We start from the raw sequence: 22,080 nt of genomic DNA on the forward strand, positions 1-22,080 counted from the left end.
ATTCTCTAGTTTAGGGGTAGAGGTATTTAAAGAGAGTCAAAGTGTAAGCTAGGTGGCTCAGTGAATAGAATTCTTGGCCTGAAGGCAGGAAGCCCTGAGTTCAAACCTAGACTGAACCATTTACTAGCTATATAACCCTGGGCAAATCACATAACTCATTTGCCTCCATTCTCTAGAGAAGGAAATGGCAAATCATTCCGATATCTTTGCCAAGAAAACCACATAGACAGTATAGTCCACCAGATCATGAAGAGTAAGAAAAGAGATGGACAAACAGTAGTTTTTGTGTAAAAAGCATTTTTATATAGTCCCTAATTTAGTATGTAGGAAAGTGACATCCAAATATAAGCCTAATGAATGAAGAGAAAAAAATGTTAAGCCTGCAGTATCTTCTTAAGTCTATATCAGACAGTATTGAATCTTTATTGAACCTCCCTCCCTTGTAGGCAGATGGGTCCGGAGGTCACACCTTTTCCCTCCAATGAAAGGGAGCCAAAATGATCTTCCTAAGGCACAGCTCTAACCATTATCACTGTTTCCATTAAAGACTCACTCTTAAAATCCTTATTGCCTCTAGAATTCAATGCAGACTCCCCAGCCTGATAGTTCAAGCCTTCTATCATTGCCCTATTTCAAACTTCTCCCCTTCCTGGTCTCTTATGTTCTGGTCAAACTGGCCTCTTGGCAGTTCCCTGGCCTCAGTATGACTTCTCTCACTGGTATGCCAGTATGTTCATAAGCTGCCCCCATATCTGTAATGCACTCCCTCAGATTTCTTTCAAAGTCCCACCCTACTTCCATGGTTAATGCCTCCTTTAAATTACCTCCTGGCATTTAGTAATGGATAGAGAATCCAGAAGCCCTATATTTGATATCTACTGAGAGTATTCCTCTGGACAAATCACTTAGCTTCTCAATGCTCTAGGAAGCCTATGGAGACTAAATTTCTGAGAAAGTGCTGGTCTCCAAGCATAGAGGGAGTCAACAGAATGTAAACTCCTTGAGGTGTTTCTGTTTTTTTGTTTGTTTGTTTGTTTAAGTTGCTGAGCACCCAGCCCCAGTTCCTTGCACAAGGCTAAGGAGTAACCTGGTATTGATAAAACATTAGCCTTGGAATCTTGAAGGCTCCAGGGTCAAATCTCACAGGTGTGAACCTGGGGAAGTCAACCTTTGACCTCTGTCTTTATAAATGGAGATATTACTGATTCATAATGTTGATGTGGGGCTCAAGAAATGTAATAGATGTAATAGTCCTCTAAAGTTACATATCAGAAAAATTATTATTAAAAGTTGTATCTACATGTAATCTGGAAAGGAAAATATAATTTAAAAAATTTTGACCTCTATATAAATGTGACCTGACCAGCAGTAAGGTGAGATATAGACCTTTCTTAAGGCCTTGTTCTATGCTGATCGTAAAGCTAAAGAAATTAATTGAATGAGATTATACTTATGGGTTCCTCTGGGCATGAGAGCAGTTTAGGAACTAGCAAAGAAACATCAGAGATCTGGAGTGAATAGAAGCTGATTCAAATGTGTCTCTGCTAATTGTTTGGAGTGACTTTGAGCTAATCAGTCTACCTTTTGGTCCTCATAGTTTCCTCATCTATGAAATAAAAAGGTGGAACTAGAGGTATTCTATGGAAATTCTAGCAGGAAACAGAAACAAGCACAATAGTTAAATGTCATTAAATATTAACAAATACTAAATAACACAGTTGGCATTTATTTATATAGCACTTTAAGGCTTGCAAGGGGTATTTAAGTAATCCCACTTGAGCCTCACAACAATTCTGGAGGTAAATGTTAATATTATCCCAATTTTATGGATGTAACTAAGTCAAAGAGAGATTAAATGATTTGTCTGGGTCACAACGCTATCAGTATCCAAATCTGCATTCTAACTCGGATCGTCCTTACTCCAGGTCTAAAGTTCAAGTGCTCCATCTAGAGGCTCATAAAGTCACTGATTTCAGCTTTAAGCCTACAGACTGAAACTCCCACAGCCATGGGAGGAGCCTAACTTGATGGAACCAATCAGAAGCCACACGTAACTGGTACCCTATCATGGGAGAGCAGAGACTTCCTCGATTTCGCCCATCGAAACGCACTGACCCTGCTTGCTCAGCGGTCTCCCGAGTCTGCGAGACTTGCTAGGCGCCTGCGCAGCATCTTTTCCCGGCCCTCTCTCGGGAGACTGGTGGGGGTGTGTGTGGCTGGGCGGGAAATACGTCATCGCGCTGGGTGCGATTGGCCAGCTGTGGGAGTTCTGAGGTATGCACGTCGCCCTCTAATTCCGTCAAGATCTGCCGAAATGTCTCCGGACCCGGGGCTCCCCCACGCAGATTTCTTGAAGTTGCTCCCCTCAGACTCCTGGGATCGGGGGACGCAGCGCTGCCGCCTGGGCCCTTTCGCCCTCCGTGCCCTGGGGGTCCACCTGGGTGCCACGCTGATCATCACCCTGCCAGACGGTGGCTCCTGCGTCTGCACCGCCTGGCCTCGGCGCGACCTGTCCGACGGCTTCATACAGGTGGACCCAGTGTGCGCGAGCCCCGGCGCGGCCACGGGACCATGGGGTCCCGGCCAAAGCGTCCCCCTGAGCAGCCTCCGCGCCGTGCCGTGCTCACGCCTGCGGCGCGTCATCGTATGGCCGGTATTGCGGGAGTCGCTGGCACCGAGCGGAGCCTCGAGCCGGCTCTCAGTGCTGGAGGAAGCACAGGAGCTGCTGCGAAACCGGCCGGTCTCAGTGCGTTCGGTGGTGACGGCTCCCCCAGGCGCCGCCGGGACCGTGGCCGCCGTACACGTGCTTGGGGGCGACCCCAGCCCGGAGCCCGTGGGATTAGTCACGCCGCACACCCTTGTAGAGCTGGATGAAGCCCCGGCGCCCCCTGCCCCGGAGCTGCCCGTGGAGGCGACCCTGGGCGGACTGGCTGAGGCTGCCGCCGAGCTGCGGGAACTCCTGTGTCTCCCGAACCTGCACTCTGGCGCTCTAGCGGCGCTGGGCGTCTCCGTGCCCCGTGGGCTCCTCCTCGTCGGACCGCCCGGTGTGGGCAAGACGCAGCTAGTGCGTGCGGTGGCCCGGGAAGCACGCGCCCGGCTGCTGGCCGTGAGTGGGCCGGAGCTGCAGGGCGCACGGCCGGGCGAAACCGAGGAGAACGTGCGCCGTGTGTTCGCGCGGGCCCGCGAGCTGGCCAGCAAAGGGCCCGCCCTCCTCTTCATCGATGAGCTGGACGCTCTGTGTCCCCGGCGCGGTGGCCGGCACGGCGCCCCGGAGGGCAGAGCCGTGGCCCAGGTGCTCACCCTCTTGGACGGCGTGGGCAGTGAGCGTCGGGTACTCCTAGTGGCCGCCACCAACCGGCCTGACGCGCTGGACCCCGCACTGCGCAGGCCGGGCCGCCTGGACCGCGAGGTGAGACATGAAGGCAGCAGGCCTGGGTTCGAGGTCGCCCGACCTCTGTGCACTGAGCAACTCTCTTAAGACCTTATATTTCTCAGAAGGTGGCAATCTGCACTGAGGGAAGGAGTATGCTCACTAGGCAGTGCTCGCATGGGTTCGTTTCAAATGCTCATTTCCCTTTTAGAGCTTGAATGGTTCTCTAAAGTCTTGATATACATTTCCCAACATGGGCTCCTATGAAGACAAAGATAGTTTTATTCATTTCCCAGCTGTTTATTCCCCATTAATATCACACTATTGAAAACTAAAGTGATGCACTTAACACTGTTCTTTGGAAATTGTCTGGTAATTTTCTACTTCCATGTTTTTCTGTGAATGTAGTTTATTGCATATTAGGTGCTTCCCACAGTGTCTTTAAAGAGTATAAGCTGTGAGGATGGGTAGGTGGCCCAATGGATAGAGAGCCAGGCCTGGAGATGGGAGGTTGTATATTCAAATGTGCCCTCACTTCTAGCTGTGTGATTCTGGACAAGTCACTTAACCCTCATTACCTAGCCCTTATTATTCTTCTGCCTTAGAACTGATAGTATACATTCTTAGAAGATAAGGATTTTTTTTTTCTTAAGTATATGCAGTGGGCATCTGATATTTTGGCTTATATCTCATCACATGAAAGAAGGGAGATACTTCTAAAACTCGATTGGCTCAAAGTACAGGCTTATTCCCTTATACAACTTTTGGTTTGCCATCATATTGGAAACTTTTAGAACTGTTGCTATCAATTTCTTTATTATAGGGGGTGACATCTTGGGCCAATGTGAAGTATGGAAATGAAAGCCATAGAAAAACAAAAATTGCAACAAATTTATTTTAAGGGGGGAAACTTTGCTATCTGAACTTTAAGCAAAATTGAGCCTTTAGCCTTTTCTGTATTTAGTGTTAGTACCAAATTGAATTTTTTTGTTAGAGCAGTAAGATCTTAGAAAAATATCTGGCTTGATTGATACAGCTTGACTTTAGCATTTTAAAGATGGTGAGAGAACTGACCTCCCAGGTGTGACAGTTAATGAGTGGCAACAGGACCCAAACCAGGTTTTCTGATTTTAAGTTAATTGTTGTTTCCACTGGATCACATTTCATAACTTCTTAGCAGACAATTAGAGATTTTTAAAAAAAATTTTAATCCTTATTTTTAGGCCCATACTTTTGCCTTATTTTATTCTTACTGAGAGCCCAAGTAGGTTTCTACTACTACATAGAATGCATCTCACAATTTGATTTACAAAATTTTCAACCAAGTCTCCTGGTAGGATTGAAGCTGCTCAGTCCCTTTATAGTCTTTGTAATGGGTGATAAAATATTGACTGCACCTTCAAAAAATGATGTAGACTTCAACTTGTGGGTCTGTCTTGCTTTAGATCATCATTGGGACACCCACACTTAGACAACGGAAGGATATTCTGCAAGTACTAACCTCAAAGATGCCTGTCTCCAGTAATGTGGATCTGCTTCACCTGGCAGAAATGACAACTGGCTACGTTGGAGCTGATCTCACAGCACTCTGCAGAGAGGCCGCCATGCAGGCTATGCACCACACCAGTAAGGTATGAAGTCTTTTGAGTAATGGATCCTTTTATACTGTAGACTTTTCAGTTATTCCACAAGCATTTATTAAATGTCTACTGTGTGCTAGGTACTATGCTGAAAACTGGGGCAAAAACAGTCCCTTCTCTAGACAAACATGCAAATAACTGGTTCTAAGCAGGATATATATTCATTATAAATTGGAGGTAAACAGAGGAAAGGCTCTAGTATGAAGGGGAATCAGGAAAGTAGATGGTGAGATTTTAGCTGGGATTTAAAGGAATTCCAGGCATTGGGGAGGGGGCAGGGTAGGCCAGGCTGGTGAAAATACCCAATCAGAGACACAGGAGCTGTGAGAACAGCCAGAACAGGACAAACAAAAAAACAACCCACTGTCCCAGAATCACAGGAACTGGGGGGTGGGGTATAAAGCATAATAAAACTAGAAGTGTAGGAGGAAGCTTGACTGAGTGTAAATGCTAGAGGATTTTATGTTTGATCTGGGAGGCAATAGGAAGCAGGGCCAGATCTGCACTTTAGGAGGCTCAGTTTGACCCCTGAATGGAGACAGACTTGAGACAGGGAGACCAGCTCCTGCCATAGCCCAGGCCTGAGGGATGAGGGCATGGACCAAAGTGGTCCCTGGGTCAGAGGAGAGAAGAGGGTAGGTGTAAAAGAGATATGAAGGTAAAATCTGTAGGATTTGGGGACCAATCAGATGGGGGAAATTAAATTTATTTAAAGTAACCTTGAAGTTAGGGGAGAGCTTGGGTGGCTCAGTGAATTGAGAGCCATCCTAGAGATGGGAGATCCTGGGTTCAAATCTGGCCTCAAACACTTCCTAGCTGTGTGACCTTGAGCAAGTCACTTTACCCCAACTGCCTAGTCCTTACCACCCTTCTGCCACAGAATGAATGCTAGGACAAAGGGGTTTTTTGTTGTTAAGTTGGCTTTAAACATTCAAACAGTGTTTATCTCCCATTGACTCTATAGCTATCTTGTTCATGCATAGTTATTTGCATGTTGTCTTTTCCTTAAGATTGAATTCCTTGAGAGCAGGGACCAAGATTCTGTCTTTCCTTGTAGTTCAGAACAGTGCCTTACACACAGTATTTAAATAAATGTTTGTTGATTAACTAGTATTAAAATAAAGAACTTCAAGGTTGTGTCAAAATTTAAAAAATTTTAACTCTTCTAAAGTCTTCACAACTAGCAAGGTTTTATATTTTTAAATTTTCAGTTGTTTCTTTAATTTCTTATTTCTTATAAAACATTTTCCAGTTTGAGTTTTTTTAGAGCTTAAATAGAAAACCTGACCTAAACTTCAAACCCATTTACTACATGGTCACATCACTAATTGAAACTGGCCTTAGACTTGACCTACTAGCTTCTGAAAGGAATGATTGTGGGGGAAAGAGAGGGTGAAAGAGGCATTTTATAACTCAGTCTAAGAAAGGAGAATGAGAACCTGGGCTTGATATTTGCATTCCCTTCATGCCAAAATATCCCTCTGTAACTCATCCCTCTTCCTCAAACTTGTCCAAGTGCCTTCTCAGTTTGAAGAGCAAGAACTGTCTTTGCTTTTTTTTCTTTTTCTTTTTAATTTCCCAATGCTTAGCAAATAATGCTCAAAAAAGGCCTTTGGATTCATTTATTCCTGCTGAGTTTTAGCCCCTATATCACAACATAGTGTGTATAAACTAGTGTGAATCATTCTCAGTCATTTTGTACCTATGTTGCAAGTCTCTCCTTTCACTATCTCCATTGGTGAAAAAGTAGTGTTCTGTTTCTAGAAGTTTTTGAGTGCCTTAGTGGCCTTTTGTCTTTAATAAAAAATTTCTAGACTAGGAGGGCAATGAGGGGGCCTAGTGGTTAGAGCTTTTTTTCTTGGAAGCCAGAAAGACTGAAATTCAAATCCTGTGATAGACATTTATAATTGTGGGCAGGTCACTTAAACTCATTCAGGCTCAGTTTCTTCATCTACAAAATGGAGATGATAATAACACCTATTTCCCAGAGTTATTTGAAGTATTAGATACGATTTGTCATGTCCTTTGCAAATAACTATATAAGTGCTAGCCATTATTAGAAGAAACATGGCAGGAAATGGGCAGCTAGGTGGCTCAATGGATTGAGAGCCAGACCTAGAAATGAATGTCCTGGGTTCAAATTTGGCCTCTGACCTTTCCTAACTCTGTGACCCTGGGCAAGTCACTTAACGCCCATTGCCTAGCCCTTATAGTTCTTCTGCCTTGAAACCAATACATAGTATTGATTCTGTGGTGGAAGGTAAGAGTTATTTTAAAGTAACATGGAATGAAATATCAGTGAATTAGAAGCTTGTGGAACTTTTCAGCTGCTACCCAGTGAGAGTCCGTATTCCATTTATGCCTGCTGTTTACTGGTTAGTTCCTAAAGCAGCTATCTGTTGTGGAGCTAAGGAAAATACAGAAGGGCCCAGTTTTTGTAGTGGTCTTTCCAGAAGGTAGAAGCACATGAGTTCATACAAAATGAATGTTAATAATATAATAGCCTCTGGCATCCCAGTTGTTAGTACTATAACCTTGGGAAATTTGCTTCTTCTAGGCTCATTCAAAACAAGTGGTTTACAAGAACCAGGGCAAGCTTCCAGTGCTTTCTAGTGGATTAGTTTATGTATGTTTGTTTTTTTAACTTTTACCTTCTGTCTTAGACTCATACTAAGTCTTAATTCTAAGACAGAAGAGTGATAAGGGCTAGGCAACTGGGGTTTTAAGTGACTTCTCTAGGGTCACACAGCTAAGGAAGTGTCTGAGCCCAGATTTGAACCCAGGACTTCCCATCTCCAGGCTTAGCTTTCTATCTAATAGTGCCACCTAGTTGCCTCTGGACTATGTTTTAAAGGCAGGTCAGAGCGGGTTCAGCAGGTCCAGTCACAGGTGATCAGGAAGAGTTGGCCTTATCATACCAAGGAAGGAGCTAGCAGAGTTCTCGCTCTTCTCTTTCCTTCTGTGCAAAGGGAAACCTTTCCTCGCAGGGTTTTGAAGTTCTTGCCTGTCCCAGCCAGCCCATTAGTGTGGCTGGAGCGCTCCAAACAGAGCCTTAAGAGCCCTAGGCTCATGACCCGGAACTGAGGGTTACAAGTCTGGATCAGAGAGACTTTGATTGGTTCCTGAGATGTGATAGACCAGTGCACAGGGAAAGGAAGTGACATGGAGAAAGAGGACTATTAAAAATGAGACTATAGAGGAGATCAGGTTCTTCTGGAGAGCTTTGGCTGGGGGGGGGGGGGGGTGAGAGTAGAAGACACTCTTGTGGGCTGGCAAGATTAGGGTGGTAGGCTGGGAAATATTTTTTTTATTTACTTCAGTTCTTATTTCTTTCTTAGACTGTATTTATATTAAAATTAAATTGTTAAAAGCTGTCATCCTCATGACTTAAGGATTAATTATTTTATAAATAGTGACCACAACAATAATCTTTTTTTAACTATATTTCCAAACTAATTCCTAAATTTTACATTTAGCATATTAACTTTCAGTATTACACTTCCTTCCCTATTACATGTCTTCACCACCACACAAAGTCTGCTTTCATGTCCCCAAACCCTGAGTGATATAAGGAGGAGGGCATTAAAGATGGAAACAGAACCCTGCCTAGTTTCTGGCACACCAAGAAAGGTGAAGCCTGGAGTGATGATAGTGGTTTCAGCTTGGTTTCCAAGAATGGTTTGAGTAATTTTCTTATGAACACTCTTTGCATACCCTGGTAGTATATTTGTGAGTGGATCAGTAATCATAATAGTTTATATTTGCAATAGGCTTTAAGATTTATAAAGTATTAATCACTTGGCTGAGTGGGCACCCCATTTGGGCAAATACTTGAATTTTCCTTAATCAAAGGTTTTTCATTTAGCTTGAGTAAAGTCTATCCATTTGTGTTTTCCTCTTTCATCTCTTTTTATCCCCCCAAGTACTTAGTTGTATTTGTAAAGCACTTATTATTGCTGTAAGGGCCAGTGGAAATTATGCTGGGATTTATCCAAGCTACTTAGAGATCACAACTGTAAAAGAGAACTGCCACCTGCCCTCACCCCACCCCCTTTTAAAAACGGTTCAGGAAGCCCCTGGTGGTGCAGCCCAGCATCTTTTCTTGTATCTGAATCTTTATTTTCTGGAAAGAAATATCCCCATTATTAAGTCCTTCAGACATTTGTTTTAAAATGAATTAAATAAATTTAATTTAATTTAAAATAAATAAAATTTAAAATTAAAAAAACCCCTAGTGCTACTGGGTGTCCAACATGGTTGACTATAGAATCAATTCTATGCATAGTAAGTAACACTTGAATCTTAACATCACTGAAAAAAATAACAGTGGTTGTATTTTTTCAGATGGGGAATTCTGGGTTGGTGAGTTTGTTTCTTCTCTGAGAAACCTTTCATAATGGAATATAGCTGAAAGAATGACGGACCCAGAGTTAGCTGACCTGGGTGCTGGCTCCAGCTCAGACCCAGTTAGCTGTGTGTGTGTGGGCAAGAGATTTGACCCCTCTGGACCTCAGCTTCCTGACTCTAAAAACAAAGGGATTGGCTAGTTGATCTCGAAGGTTCCCTGCAACTCCAAAAGAAATTATGCTTTTTTAACTTTGTTTTTCACTCATTTGAATTTTTAGAAAATGAAAGTAGTAATATGCCCTAAATTGTGAAGAATATTCTGTCTACTTATGTAATTCATATATTTTAATTCCCTGATATTTTCACTCAAAAACTGGAAAGGGATTATGTTGATTCTCATTTGAGTCATGATCTGTTATGAATAAAAAAAGAGGAACAATGGAGATTTCACATATGAAGGCCTAAAAATTGTATAAGGAGGAGAGAGCAGGTACAAGCAATTGCCTTATATTTAAGTAGAATTTCCTTTCCTTAAAGTTTCAGGTTGGGAACTTAAACATCTTTTTGGTCCAGGGAAAGGAGGATTGAACAGCTACCCCAGTGTCACTTCATGAGGTTGGTAATGGATTGGGAGCTTAAAGAAATGCCTTCCTAATGGCACTTAACAGTTCATTACTGATCAGACTCAGGAACAGCTGAAGTCGGGGTAAAAGGGAAAAAGATGACATGGGAGAGAGCAATTTGGCAAGAATCTAAAAGTATTTGTGTCCTCCCTACTTCAGATGCAGCTGCATGCTATTTGTTACCTTAATAATTTTGTCCTTTGTCTTTTGTGGCACAAGTAAAGCTCACCTGACTTCTTATATAAAGTATCTTCTAATGGAAATATGGAGTTAAGATCCCAGAAAGTCTTTACTGAAAACTATAGCTTTTTTTTTTTAAAGTAGAAAAAAAGGGGGAGGTAGAAATTTGTTGTGGGTGGCACATTTTTCTTGTTTTTCTTAAAAATTGATTAGGGACAAGATATGAGGACAGTCTTTGAATGATTATGGAAATACAAAAATACTCATTACTAGTTCAGGGAAGTGTCAGGAGGGACTCCCCAAAAGATTATTTATTATTCTAATCCTAACATTTGACTTATCGGTGTCTATTTTTCTCTCCCACAGAATTCTGAAAAACCTGTGATTGATGCAGCAGATTTCTTTGAAGCCTTTAAAAAAATTCAGCCTTCTTCCTTTCGAAGTTTCGTTGGACTAACAGACATTAAGCCAGTTAGCTGGGAACAGATTGGTGGCCTTGAAGATGTAAAAGTAAAATTAAAGCAGGTAAAACATTACCATTGCTATTTTAGTTGTAATTAAAGAATAATAGGAACAAATTTAGGTAGTTTCTAAAAATTTGTGTGTTTTAAAAGGGAGATCATGCCTTACCTAGCTGGAATACACAGATAGAGTCATAGCTAAGAAGGACCTTATGGACCATGTAGTTCATCTTCCTTCTTTTGGAGATAAAGAAACCAGGGCCCAGAGAGGTTAAGGATCTTGTTTAAAGTCACACAGGGTAGCAATTAATCATCAGTGGTGGGATTTGAACCTAGAACATGAGTGTTCTCCACAGCTCTGTCCCTGGTGCCCTTTTTCCTCTATGCAAGCTCCCATGGGATCAACTGCTATCTCTGCCAACAATTCCCAAATTGCTATGTCCAGTCTTCACTCTCTTCTGGGCCTCACTCTAATTCACCAGCTGTTTTTGTAATGACTGGAATTTAGATGTCCCATGGGCATCTCAGACTCAGTATGACCCAGAGTTCATGATCTTTTTTCCACACATCCTGTTTTTATGGAGGTGCCATCATTCTTCTAGTCAGTAATCTGTTGTCAGCAATCCTGCACCATTGACCTGCTCTCCTCACTCCTACATCTTGCTCTGTGTTTGCACTGACTGTCCCATAGTCCTGGAATGCTTTTTCCTCACCTTGAATTCCTGGAGGCTTCTTTAAGCCTCAGAGCGCATCTCCCCTTGGGCAAGAGGAGGAGGCCTTTGCAGCTCTCTTCTCCCCTTTCCTCTGGGATCTTCTGACATTTACATTTTGTGTCTCAAGTATGTATCCTGTTGTTTGCCTGTGTCTCATCCAGTCCACGGGGATCTCCTTGAGAGTGAGCACTGAGTTTTTTACCTTTCTTTATATCCCCAGCACTTAACACGGTGCTTGGCACGTAGTAAGTACTGTGGTTTATTGACTCCAACTTATTCCAGAACCAGTGTTCTTCCCACTATACCATGTTATCTTCCCTTATTTAGATAAACGACCCTAAATTTGGCCCTGAGAAATCATAAACCATTGAAATGTTTTCATACCCTACAAATTGGGGCCCTAATGCTTTTAAATATGATTTGTTTTAAAAGGTATTATTAAGCATCTTATTGTTTCATACTAAACTGCTGGTGGGGGTGGGGTGGGGTATCTTTTCAGAGTGTTGAATGGCCTTTGAAATTCCCTCGGGAATTTGCCAGGATGGGCCTGAATCCACCTAAAGGTATTCTCCTGTATGGACCCCCAGGATGTGCTAAAACCACACTAGTGAGGGCCATAGCCACAAGCTGTCATTGTTCCTTTGCATCCATAAGTGCAGCTGATCTCTTCTCTCCTTTTGTTGGTGATTCAGAAAAAGTTTTGGCTCAGGTATGTTTTCTAGGATCTTATTCCCTCACAACTTTTACCTCATTTTCCCCCTTTATCACCATTTACATTTATAAAATACATTTTTAATAAACATTATTGTCTTTTACAAAAGGTTTTTCAACAAGCAAGAGCTAATACTCCAGCGATTGTATTTTTGGATGAAATTGATTCAATCTTGGGATCCCGATCCATCAGCAACACTGAAAATAGTATTCAGGAGAGAGTTCTTTCTGTCCTTCTCAATGAATTGGATGGTGTTGGACTCAAGACCATAGAAAGAAGAGGAAATAAATTGAAGTTACAGGATAACTCTAAAGAAAAGAGAGAAAATGAGGAGGAGGAAGAGGTGTGTGTGAAACTGTACTAAACATTTGTCAGCATTTTCTACACTGAACAGAGCCTTTCATAGGATGGATTCCTTATATAAAAACAGTGAAGTACTTACTGTCCAGTTCGGTCATATCAACTTCTTTATAAAATGTGATAATGGACTGTAATCCTGCTAGACTGGCAGGGACCTATTGTATGTAGCACACATTATCTTGGTTCAATCTAATTAGGCTATGACTTAAAATCCGAAAGTGTTACATAAACATAGGTAGCCATTAGGAGATGAGAGATCTGACTGTACAGTCTGAAGGACCAGGCTCAGCTTTCTCAGGCAAATCATCAGTTCTAAGTATTGATTCTAAGGCAGAGATCAATATTGGCTGGACAATTGGGTTAAGTGACTTGGCCAGGGCCACATAGCTAAGAAGTGTCTGAGGCCAGATTTGAACTGAAGACCTCCTGTCTCCAAGCTGGGTACTCTGCTATCGAGCTACCCCCAAATTACTTACAGGATCCTAGCGTTTGAAGAGACTTTAGCATGGTCATTTAGCATAACTTTTCCAGTATATAAATTCCTTCTAAAAAATCCTTCATGGATGTTCATCTGACTTCTGCATAAAGGCCTGCGCCCTGTGCCTGGGAACTCACTACTTCTCAGAAGGGCCAGCTCCATTGGGTCTGCTCAGTAAAGGGAAAACCCACCCACGAGGAAACCTAGTTTCTGCCGTTTGGGGCAGTAGAGACAGTTGGTTTTCTTTCACAAGGCAATCCTGCAACTATTAGACAACAGCCATCATGTGTTTTCCTTCTATTCATATCTATCTTCTACAGGATACACGTTAAACCTTGTTTCTTTTTGTATTTTATTCCAATTCTTAGCACAGCGCTTGGCCCATAGTATGTGCTTAAGAAATGTTTATTGATTGATAATTCCATTCTACTCATAATCAGTAACATTCTCTATCTTTTCCTTTGGTTCTTAGAGTAATCTTGGATGTAGGTAGAACAGGAAATAGTATCATAATTTGTAGGTCAGAGACTGAAGTGCAGAGAAGTTCTCTGAATTCCCACAACTAAGATGTCAGAGCAGAATGGGATTCACATCCAGACCTCGAGCATCATGTTCAGTGCTCTTGCTTGCACCACCATACTCTCTTTGTTCATAGAAGTAAGCTCTTTCTCATCTCTAAAATCAGATGTATCTGTGATCTAATTGTATTGACATTTATTCCAGTGTTTAGAGGAGTTTTAAAAATCTTTGGCTGAAATCTTTACATGATTGTTTCCAAGTATAATTTTTTTCTTCCTGTTTACCTAGCTCTTCCAGAATCCTTTTTTCCTAATTTAGTCCACTTTATGTGTGTGTGTAAATTTGGTGGTTTTTTTTTCATCTGTATGTGTTTTCTTTCAGCTAGAGTTCCAAGAGATTTTTAATCAAAATGTCATGATAATTGCTGCAACAAACAGACCCGATGTATTAGATGATGCCTTATTACGTCCTGGAAGACTAGACAAGCTTATTTATATTCCACCTCCAGATCAGAAGGTAGTTTACACCTGTGTTTGCTGTATGTGCATATAACAAATTGGATTCCAAACGTTTTTACCTCTGAAAATGTGTACAGGGTCTTACTGTACTGGTTTTATATTCTTTCATCTAACCTTGTCTCAGGCCACAGATTTGTTCTGCATCCGTTGGTTCTGTCATTATTTTTCTTGTCAGAAATGGAGGGAGATCATCTCTTTCCAGTCTTGCAGCACCCATTGACTCAGTATTACAGTATTTCCAGCTAGAATGGGAGAACTGTAGAATCAAGGACTGTTGTGGTAACAGGTTCTTAGGAATAATATGGAATCAACCATTTCCTCATTTTATAGATGAGGAAATTAGAGTCTAAAGAGTTGCAGTGATTTGCCCCATTTCACAAACTAGTTAATCTTTTGCTCTAGAATTATTCCCTGGTGATATAGGGCTTTACTTTTTCTGAAAATAAGTGCTGAAAAAAGTAAGAAATTTCTTTTTCCTAAAATAGAGCTTCCTTCCTTAATGATAGAAGGATTAAAAACCAAAGTAAAATTTCAGAACAAAATCAAGCAATCATTATTATCATTAACTCCTATATGTCAGGAACCATATGAGGTGCAAGGGTCACAAATACAGTGAAGTTCCCTACTTACACAGATATTATACTCTTAGGGGTCCATATATAAGTGCAAATGAAAGTATTTACAGAATAAATACAAAATAATTCAATATAAAATTCATGTGAAGAAACCAGAGATCTAGAATTTTGATAGATAGTACAGAAAAAAATAGAATTGAGGAGGCTGTTGCATTTTCAAGTTTCCAACCAAGTATTTTTGAATCATTAAATCTAGTTAAAAAGTACAAGAGCAGAGTAGGTCAGTGGGACAGACTTCAATAAGTAACTAACTTCACATACGGCAAATGGGCAAAAATGAAGAGGCTGAAATTGTCACAATTGGAGAGGCCATAAGACAGGAACTCTGATGTCCTGTTGGTGGAGCTGTGAATTGTTCTAGCCATTGTGGAAAATTATTTGAAAAATCAGGGTCAGCTAGGTCTAAGCTCAGTAGATGGAGTGCCAGGCCCAGAGGCAGGAAGTCCTGGGTTCAAATTGGCCTCAACTATTTCCTAGCTGTATGAACCTGGGCAAATCACTTAACCCCATTTGCCTAATCCTTACCCTACTCTTCTGCCTTGGAATCAATACACAGTATTGTTTCCAAAACAGAAGGTAAGGGTTTTTTGTTTTGTTTTGTTTTTTAAAACACTAAAACAGGCTTGACAAATGTTTTCATATGTATGACAAAATATCCACAGCAATGCCTTTTGTGGTAGGAGAAAGGGAAAAATACCCTTTTTTTAGAAAATGTTCTGAACAAATGGTAATATGAATATGATGCAATACTATTGTGTTTTAAGAAATGAGAAATGGGGGGGGGGGGAGGCTCAGTGGATGGAGAGCCAGGCCCAGAGACGGGAGGTCCTGGGTTCAAATATGACCTCCGACACTTCCTAGCCATGTGACTCTGGGCAAGTCACTTAACCCCCATTGCCTAGCCCTTACTGCTCATCTCCCTTGGAACCAATACTTGATATTGATTCTAAGACAGAAGGTAAGGGTTTAAAGGGGGGGGGGGGGAGAAATGAAAAATGTGAGGAAGTCAGAAAAACATATTTGTAGAATTTTAAAGTTCGCAAAGTGGTTTGTTATCTCATTTGTGGCTAATTATGCACACCGATCTTGATCCTGAACAACAAATGAAACTCGTTTCTACAGAAGTCGGGTGGGAAAGGAACCGTTTATTTAGAATGGTTGTTAGGCTGACAGATGTAGTTGCATCAACAATTGGGTTTTGCTTAACTTCTTTTCTTTGTATAACAAGGGAGTAAAGTTTGGGGTATGTTTTTGGGTAATATGATTATGAAAAACAAGGCTTCAGTTTTTTAAACAATGAAAAGGGGCCTCATTTCCTAGCTGTATCACCCTGGGCAAGTCACTTAGTCCCCATTGCTTAGCCCTTACTGCTTTTCTGCCTTAGAACCAATACATAATATTGATTCTAAGATGGAAGGTAAGGGTTTCAATTTTAAAAAAGAATGCAAAATTACATTTAATTTTTATTAGATTAATTTCATCGCATATGTCTTTGGAAAGATTAATTTATCTTCGCCTGGGAGGATCTTTTTTCTAGCAGGGTTTCTTTTTCTTAGATCAAATCTTCCTTAATGAAAGAAAGATTTAAAAGCAAAATAAAATTTAAGGGCAAAATCAAGCAGCCAGCAAACATTAAGTACCTCCTTTGCACAAAACAGGGAGGAGGTATTTCTTAAATTTAATTAAAAATGAGGTTTTGAAAGTTAAATATATTTCAGAACTCTCTTAGTTTTATACATGCATTTTTCTTACATATAAGTTATATGTAAGTAATATAAAGTATTGACATGGGAATTAATTTTATATAAATGAATTGTCTATTAAGGCATCATGATAGTACGAATAAAGTTACTAAACTAAAGTTGAAAAAAATCTGGGTTTAAGGCCACCCTCACTATTATCAACTGTGTGTTAACCCCAGTTACCTCATTTGTAAAATGGAGATAATTTGAGAATCAAATAAAATACCTATATGTGAAGCCCTTTGAAAATCTTAAAGTGCTTACATAAGTGTTGTTTACCTATTACAGTTATTGTTGTCAACAATAATCGCACTTTCTGTGGCCATAGTCGAAACTGCAAACAAGTGGTTCCATATGTTCTTTGGGGAAGTTAATTTGTATTTTTTACCTGTATCCCAGGACAGACTTTGTATTTTGAAAATCTGCACTAAAAATACACCTCTAGGACCTGATGTATCTTTAGAAAATTTAGCAGCACAAACCTGTTTTTTCTCTGGAGCTGACCTCGGAAATCTCTGCAAGGAAGTGAGTTTTATTTAAGTAATTCTGCTATTCAGAATGTGTATAATGAGTTGGGCCAAAAGTTTAGTCGAGAAAGCTTCTAACAGATTTGCTAGCCTGTTATTTTATGCCATGGGAAGGCGTACATAATACCACAATCCACCTGACTAAATACCAAGAGCAATTTGATAGTTGGTCCCATGCCTTCTTTCCTTGAAGCTTCCAGAAAAAGAGCTGCCATCTTCCTCAAGCTCATATGATGGCCTCTTCTTGCTCAAGACAATTTTCCCTGAGCAGGAGGGAGCTGCATTGAGGTAGAACTGTAGCCCCACCCAAACCTTGGCTATGGCATCCATTCTTTTAAGGATTTAGAGGGGAGGGCAAGGTGGAACAGCACAGGTCACCTATAGGAAAAACTGCTTGCTCAAGCTTCATCCCCAGGATTATTCTCTTCAGTTGCCCGCTACTAGCTAAGTGGAGTAATAGAAAACAGATAAATAGTAAGTTGGTTTAAACTCAGTTCTGGCATTGAATTTGCCTACATTATGACACTGAAAAGAATTTAAAATGATTTAATTTCTTGGAATGGGAAAGTTAATAACTGTTTTAATGACAGTTTAAATGCCTACAAATATTTTTTCTTGTTTTTTTTTTAATTAATTAACAATGTTTTCCGTGTTCACATAATTCATGTTCTTCTCTCCCTTAATAAGCAATTCCATTGGGTTATACATGTGTCATTGTTCAAAACCCATTTCTGTATTATTCATATTTGCAATAGAGTGATTGTTTAAAGTCAAAATCCCCAATCATATCCCCATCGAACTGTGTGATTCTGTGTTTCCACTCCCACAAAATGCCTACAAATATTAAATTGAACCTAATAAAGTAGGGGAGAGACCATCTCACAGAATGTTAGGAAGATGCAGTACTGTAATTTTAAATATTGAATTAAAAAGAATTAAGTCATCATGACAAAGCATTTTCCTGGCTTGCTGTAGCTCTGTTCACAGTGAACTTAACTTGTGAAGGGCTTCCATCTATTCCCAATGTCTGCCTTTATTCTTCTTCCATTTTTATTGGGATTAACCAAATTTACTGTCAGTTCCTATTGTCTGTTCACTGCAGACATATTTCCCTGTGTGTCTGCAATGGAATAACCACTCCTGTCTGATTCTATCTTTCAGTTCCTATTATATAGGTAATATGAATGTTTTCATTTCTCCTAGTGTCTCTGTCTCTCTTTCCCTCCCTTCCTTTCCCCTCTTCTCCACACACACTTTCTTCCTCCTCCATTTATTAGTTGTATCTCTTTCAAGCCTACCTACATGATAAGTACAATCTTCCCCAATATCTGCCGCCCCCACCCAAAAAAAACCATAGCATAGAAGCATCACATAAACATAGGGAATGCAGCTTAACGAGCATATTCTTTTCAGTTAGTCTTTACGTGCTGATGGCAGGAATTTCTATTCTTTATGTAACAGTCATTTTTTTTAATTGACTTGAAAGTCTGAATTAGTATAAAAGGAATGAAGGTTTAGCAGGAGTGTTCAATCTAACTAGCTTTATAAGTCAGACCTTAAGAGTTTCATGCATATTGGGTTGACTAAAATGATGCATTCAGATTATTTCTTGTCTTAGGTTACAAAAGGTTAACATGAACTTTATTGGGGTTTTCTTTTTATAGGCTGCTTTGCTGGCTCTAGAAGAAAATGGACTAGAAGCAACTACAGTGAGCCAGGAGCACTTTCTGAAATCATTGAAGACTGTAAAACCATCCTTAAGCCATGAAGATTTGACTTTCTGGGAAGGATTTCAGAAGCAAGAATTCTCGAGTTTACAGAATCTTTAGATAACTTTCATCGTCTTATCCATTAATAAAATAAAACATGGGTTGTTTTCCCCCCCTACATTTATGGAGGGCTTGGAGAGAACTAGGTCATGCATGGGTACAGGAGTGCCAGCTACATGCACAGAGGGCCCTTAGTAAAACAATCTTGCTTCAGTGGTTATTTCTCCCCACCTGCCTGTTCAATTAGCTCATGGTGCATGGAAAAGAACAGTGAACTTGAGTCATGGGCTCCGAGTTCAGATAACCTTTTCCACTTAATGCCTGTGCCAGGGAGGCAGATCACCAATGGGCCTCATCATCTGCATCTCCAAAATTGAGGGGGCAGGACTAGATGCCCCGAGCTCCCTTGTGGTTCTACAGTGAAGATGGGAATGCTTACACACCTCCCAGCCCTCACTGGATACATATGCTAATGGTGGCTACTGATTGACAAGCTACTATGAATTCAGCATCCATGGTTCCATGGTTCTTGTTCTTCCCCTCCCCCTGAATTCAGCATTCTTTTCAGTAATTTCTATCAATCACAATAATATATTCCATTTAGAAACATTTGGTTGCAGCCTAGTCCACAAGGTAGGTCTACATGAATACACACATGATAGAGCAGCTCTATCAAATAATTGAAGGGATCCAGAACGGGCTTGGGGAGATGAGAAAATAGGGGATCAGGAGGGCCAGAGACACGCTGGTAGCACATCACAGCAAAGTTTATTCATCACAGCTTCTAATTTATAGAGACTTGAACAGGTTGAGGGATTAGGTAAGCGTTTCACACAACAGAGGGTAATGATTTACAAGTTTAGTGCAATGGATTTGGGTTACATCATCAAATCTAGACAGTTTTCTATAGGCTGTTAAATCTATGTCAATGTGTAACCATCTGACCCAGATTCCCAGAGAATGTACATCAGTGGGTCTTGTTAGGAATGTACAGAATACAATCCAGTAAAGGGGAGGAGGGGTTGAAGCCTCTGGTGAGGGGGTGAGCTACGTGTCTGTCTAGGTGGTAGTATGGCTACCCCAGACCTTTGCTGCTGGGGCGTCTTTTGGGCTTTGCAGAGTTTTGCTCAATGGAGGCCCCTGGCTGTTCTCACACACATAGATTGCCACATGACCATCGTATGCCTCCTGCAATAGCCAACCCCAGTGATCTGTGACCTAAGATGAGCCACTCCTATCCTTTGGAAGCCTCACTTGTGCTCAGCTTTCCAATTTTGGATTCAACTCTGACCTCAAAAGTATGCACAATTTTCTTAGTGAACAGGACCTATAATTATATCTCTAGAATATCATAAATTGATACTCTTCACTTTGGCAGCAATGTAGTGTTTTACTCTTTCGCCTATTTCAATTCCTGCCTCAGTTTATTTGAGCAGAGAAAAAAACACAAGGCCCTTTATTCATGGTACCACCCAGGTTAAGATTATGATCACTGCAATCAAATCCCTGGCTCCTTTTTGGAGGTTGGGGTGGCCTTATTTGTAACTCAACTTGTGGCAAAGGACAGCTAACCACTAGTAACATCGAAAGGCTGCACGACTAGTTTCTGTTGGCCTTGGTTAACTTGGCCATCTTCTGACAGCTAACTAGCTGGAGTAAGCCCACTCTTTAAGAGGCAGTGGCAACTTGTAGAAGGAGCAAAGCCCAGCTATTCCCTTCTGCCACCAGGTTAGGAAAAAGGGGATGCCAGTTGGAATTTCTGTAGAAATACTGAGTGGGGTAAATTGGTCAATACCCCACCTGTGCCTGCTGGAGAAGAGTAAACTCCTATTGATGGAAATAGGTCATAACCATAGGGGTCCCTAAAGGTTTCCCCTTGTTCATCCTTCCCTTCCATTTAGGAGAAGTAAATGGTAATTTGGTGCTACATCAGGTAATCCATGAATGCCTAAAGTGGTGAGTCAGCAGGGGCAGGGAATGAGGAAATTTAAAAAAATAATCAGAAGGAATAAATGCCAGTGAGACATTTGTGAAGATAAGTCTTAAGATGAACAGCTGGAAAGAAAATTTATAGATACACAAATATTTGGAAGTTCATGCTCAAAATTTTGTCTTGCTAATGAAATATGATTAAAAAAATTAAAGATTGCTGTTCTAAAAACAGGATTTGGAAGAGGATGTTGGAAAGGAACTTTTAAAATTAAGTTTTTTCTTTTTTCCTTTTTGAAGTCCAAATTCTCTCCTTCCAGCCCCTACCCTGCCCATTAAGAAAACAAGCAATATGATACCAGTTGTATGTGTGAAATCATGCAAAACGGTTGAAAGGAACTTTCTAGATGAAATGTTAGAATTAGAGATATCACACTTTCCTTGAAAGACATTATTCACTAGACATGAAGCAATAGACCTGTTGCCAAACATATAAGCCTTTTTCTTAATCGTATTGTCTGCCTCACATTGAGATTGACAGGTTGCCAACCAACATTGATCTGGTTTGGGGAGATTGGGCTGAACATCATAAATATTGGGCAAAACATTACCTATGCTTTTATTACTACAGTATGAACTCAAGTTTTTAAAATAGTAGCTATACTATTGATTCATTGAGTTTTATAATTAGGAATTTATAATTATTCCCAGTGCATTTCATCTAATTAAATTCAGCCCTATATTCTTGTTAAAATCTTGGATTCAAATCTTGTCATTCAATCTTAGCAATCACATTTAATTCATGCTATCTTCAAACTTGATAAATGTTCCATCAGATCCCATTTCTGCTTTCAACTCATTTATTAAAATGAATAAAACATGGTCAAAGAGAAGGGTCATGTGGCTGCCCACTGGAGACCTTCCTCCAGGTTAATTTCAAACTACTTGGTTTTGGTTCTGGTTATTCAGCCAGTTCCATATTTATACTGTTGACCTAGCCACATCTCTCTGTCTCACCCACAGGAATACAACAAAAGACTTTGTTAAATACTTCTCTAAAATCCAGCATTCACCTTATCTATCAATTTAGTTTCACATTATATTGACTTTCAGTGCCCTCTCCCACCTATGCTTTGGGAATGTGAATTGTCATCTACTAAATTACTGTAAACTTAGAATTCACTTAAAGCAGGATGTATGTGAATAGCCAAAAGACCCAAACAGTTCAAAATAAAAAAGGTAATCATCATGAAGATTATTGTAATGTTAACTCATTTTTTTTAACCTTACTTTCCTTCTTAGAAGCAATACTGTGTATTGGTTCCAAGGCAGGAGAATGGTAAGGACTAGACAATGGGGGTTTGGTGACTTGCCCAGGATCACACAGCTAAGAAGTGTCTGAATCCAGAGTTGAACCCAGGACCTCTCATCTGTAGGCCTGGCTCTCAATCCACTGAATCACCCAGCTGCCCCCTGTAAGATTAACTCTTAAATTTTCTTAAATAACATATTAAGTAGCTATTAAATTATTCATCATTGGATAATACTTTATGAAGT

At 40.6% G+C, this 22,080-nt stretch overlaps 1 protein-coding gene across 2 annotated transcripts; it reads left to right on the forward strand.

Annotated features, from left to right (window-relative positions):
- The first annotated feature begins 286 nt into the window (after nt 1-286).
- Nucleotides 287-21,776, forward strand: AFG2B (AFG2 AAA ATPase homolog B). 2 transcript variants are annotated; one of them, XM_007472497.3, is made up of 8 exons: nt 287-3,409; nt 4,816-5,001; nt 10,527-10,685; nt 11,834-12,043; nt 12,156-12,389; nt 13,785-13,919; nt 16,698-16,823; nt 18,490-21,776. In XM_007472497.3, the coding sequence occupies exons 1-8, from the start codon at nt 2,315-2,317 to the stop codon at nt 18,652-18,654; spliced, it is 2,310 nt and encodes a 769-aa protein (XP_007472559.2). In that variant the 5' UTR covers nt 287-2,314; the 3' UTR covers nt 18,655-21,776. The 2 variants fall into 2 exon arrangements, 1 of the variants encoding a protein (XP_007472559.2); XR_008914908.1 differs by lacking the exon at nt 18,490-21,776 and having other exon boundaries at nt 13,789-13,919.
- The last annotated feature ends 304 nt before the right edge of the window (nt 21,777-22,080 follow it).

The sequence above is a fragment of the Monodelphis domestica genome, chromosome 1, assembly GCF_027887165.1.
Source record: "Monodelphis domestica isolate mMonDom1 chromosome 1, mMonDom1.pri, whole genome shotgun sequence".
In the NCBI taxonomy this organism is placed as follows: Eukaryota; Metazoa; Chordata; class Mammalia; order Didelphimorphia; family Didelphidae; genus Monodelphis; species Monodelphis domestica.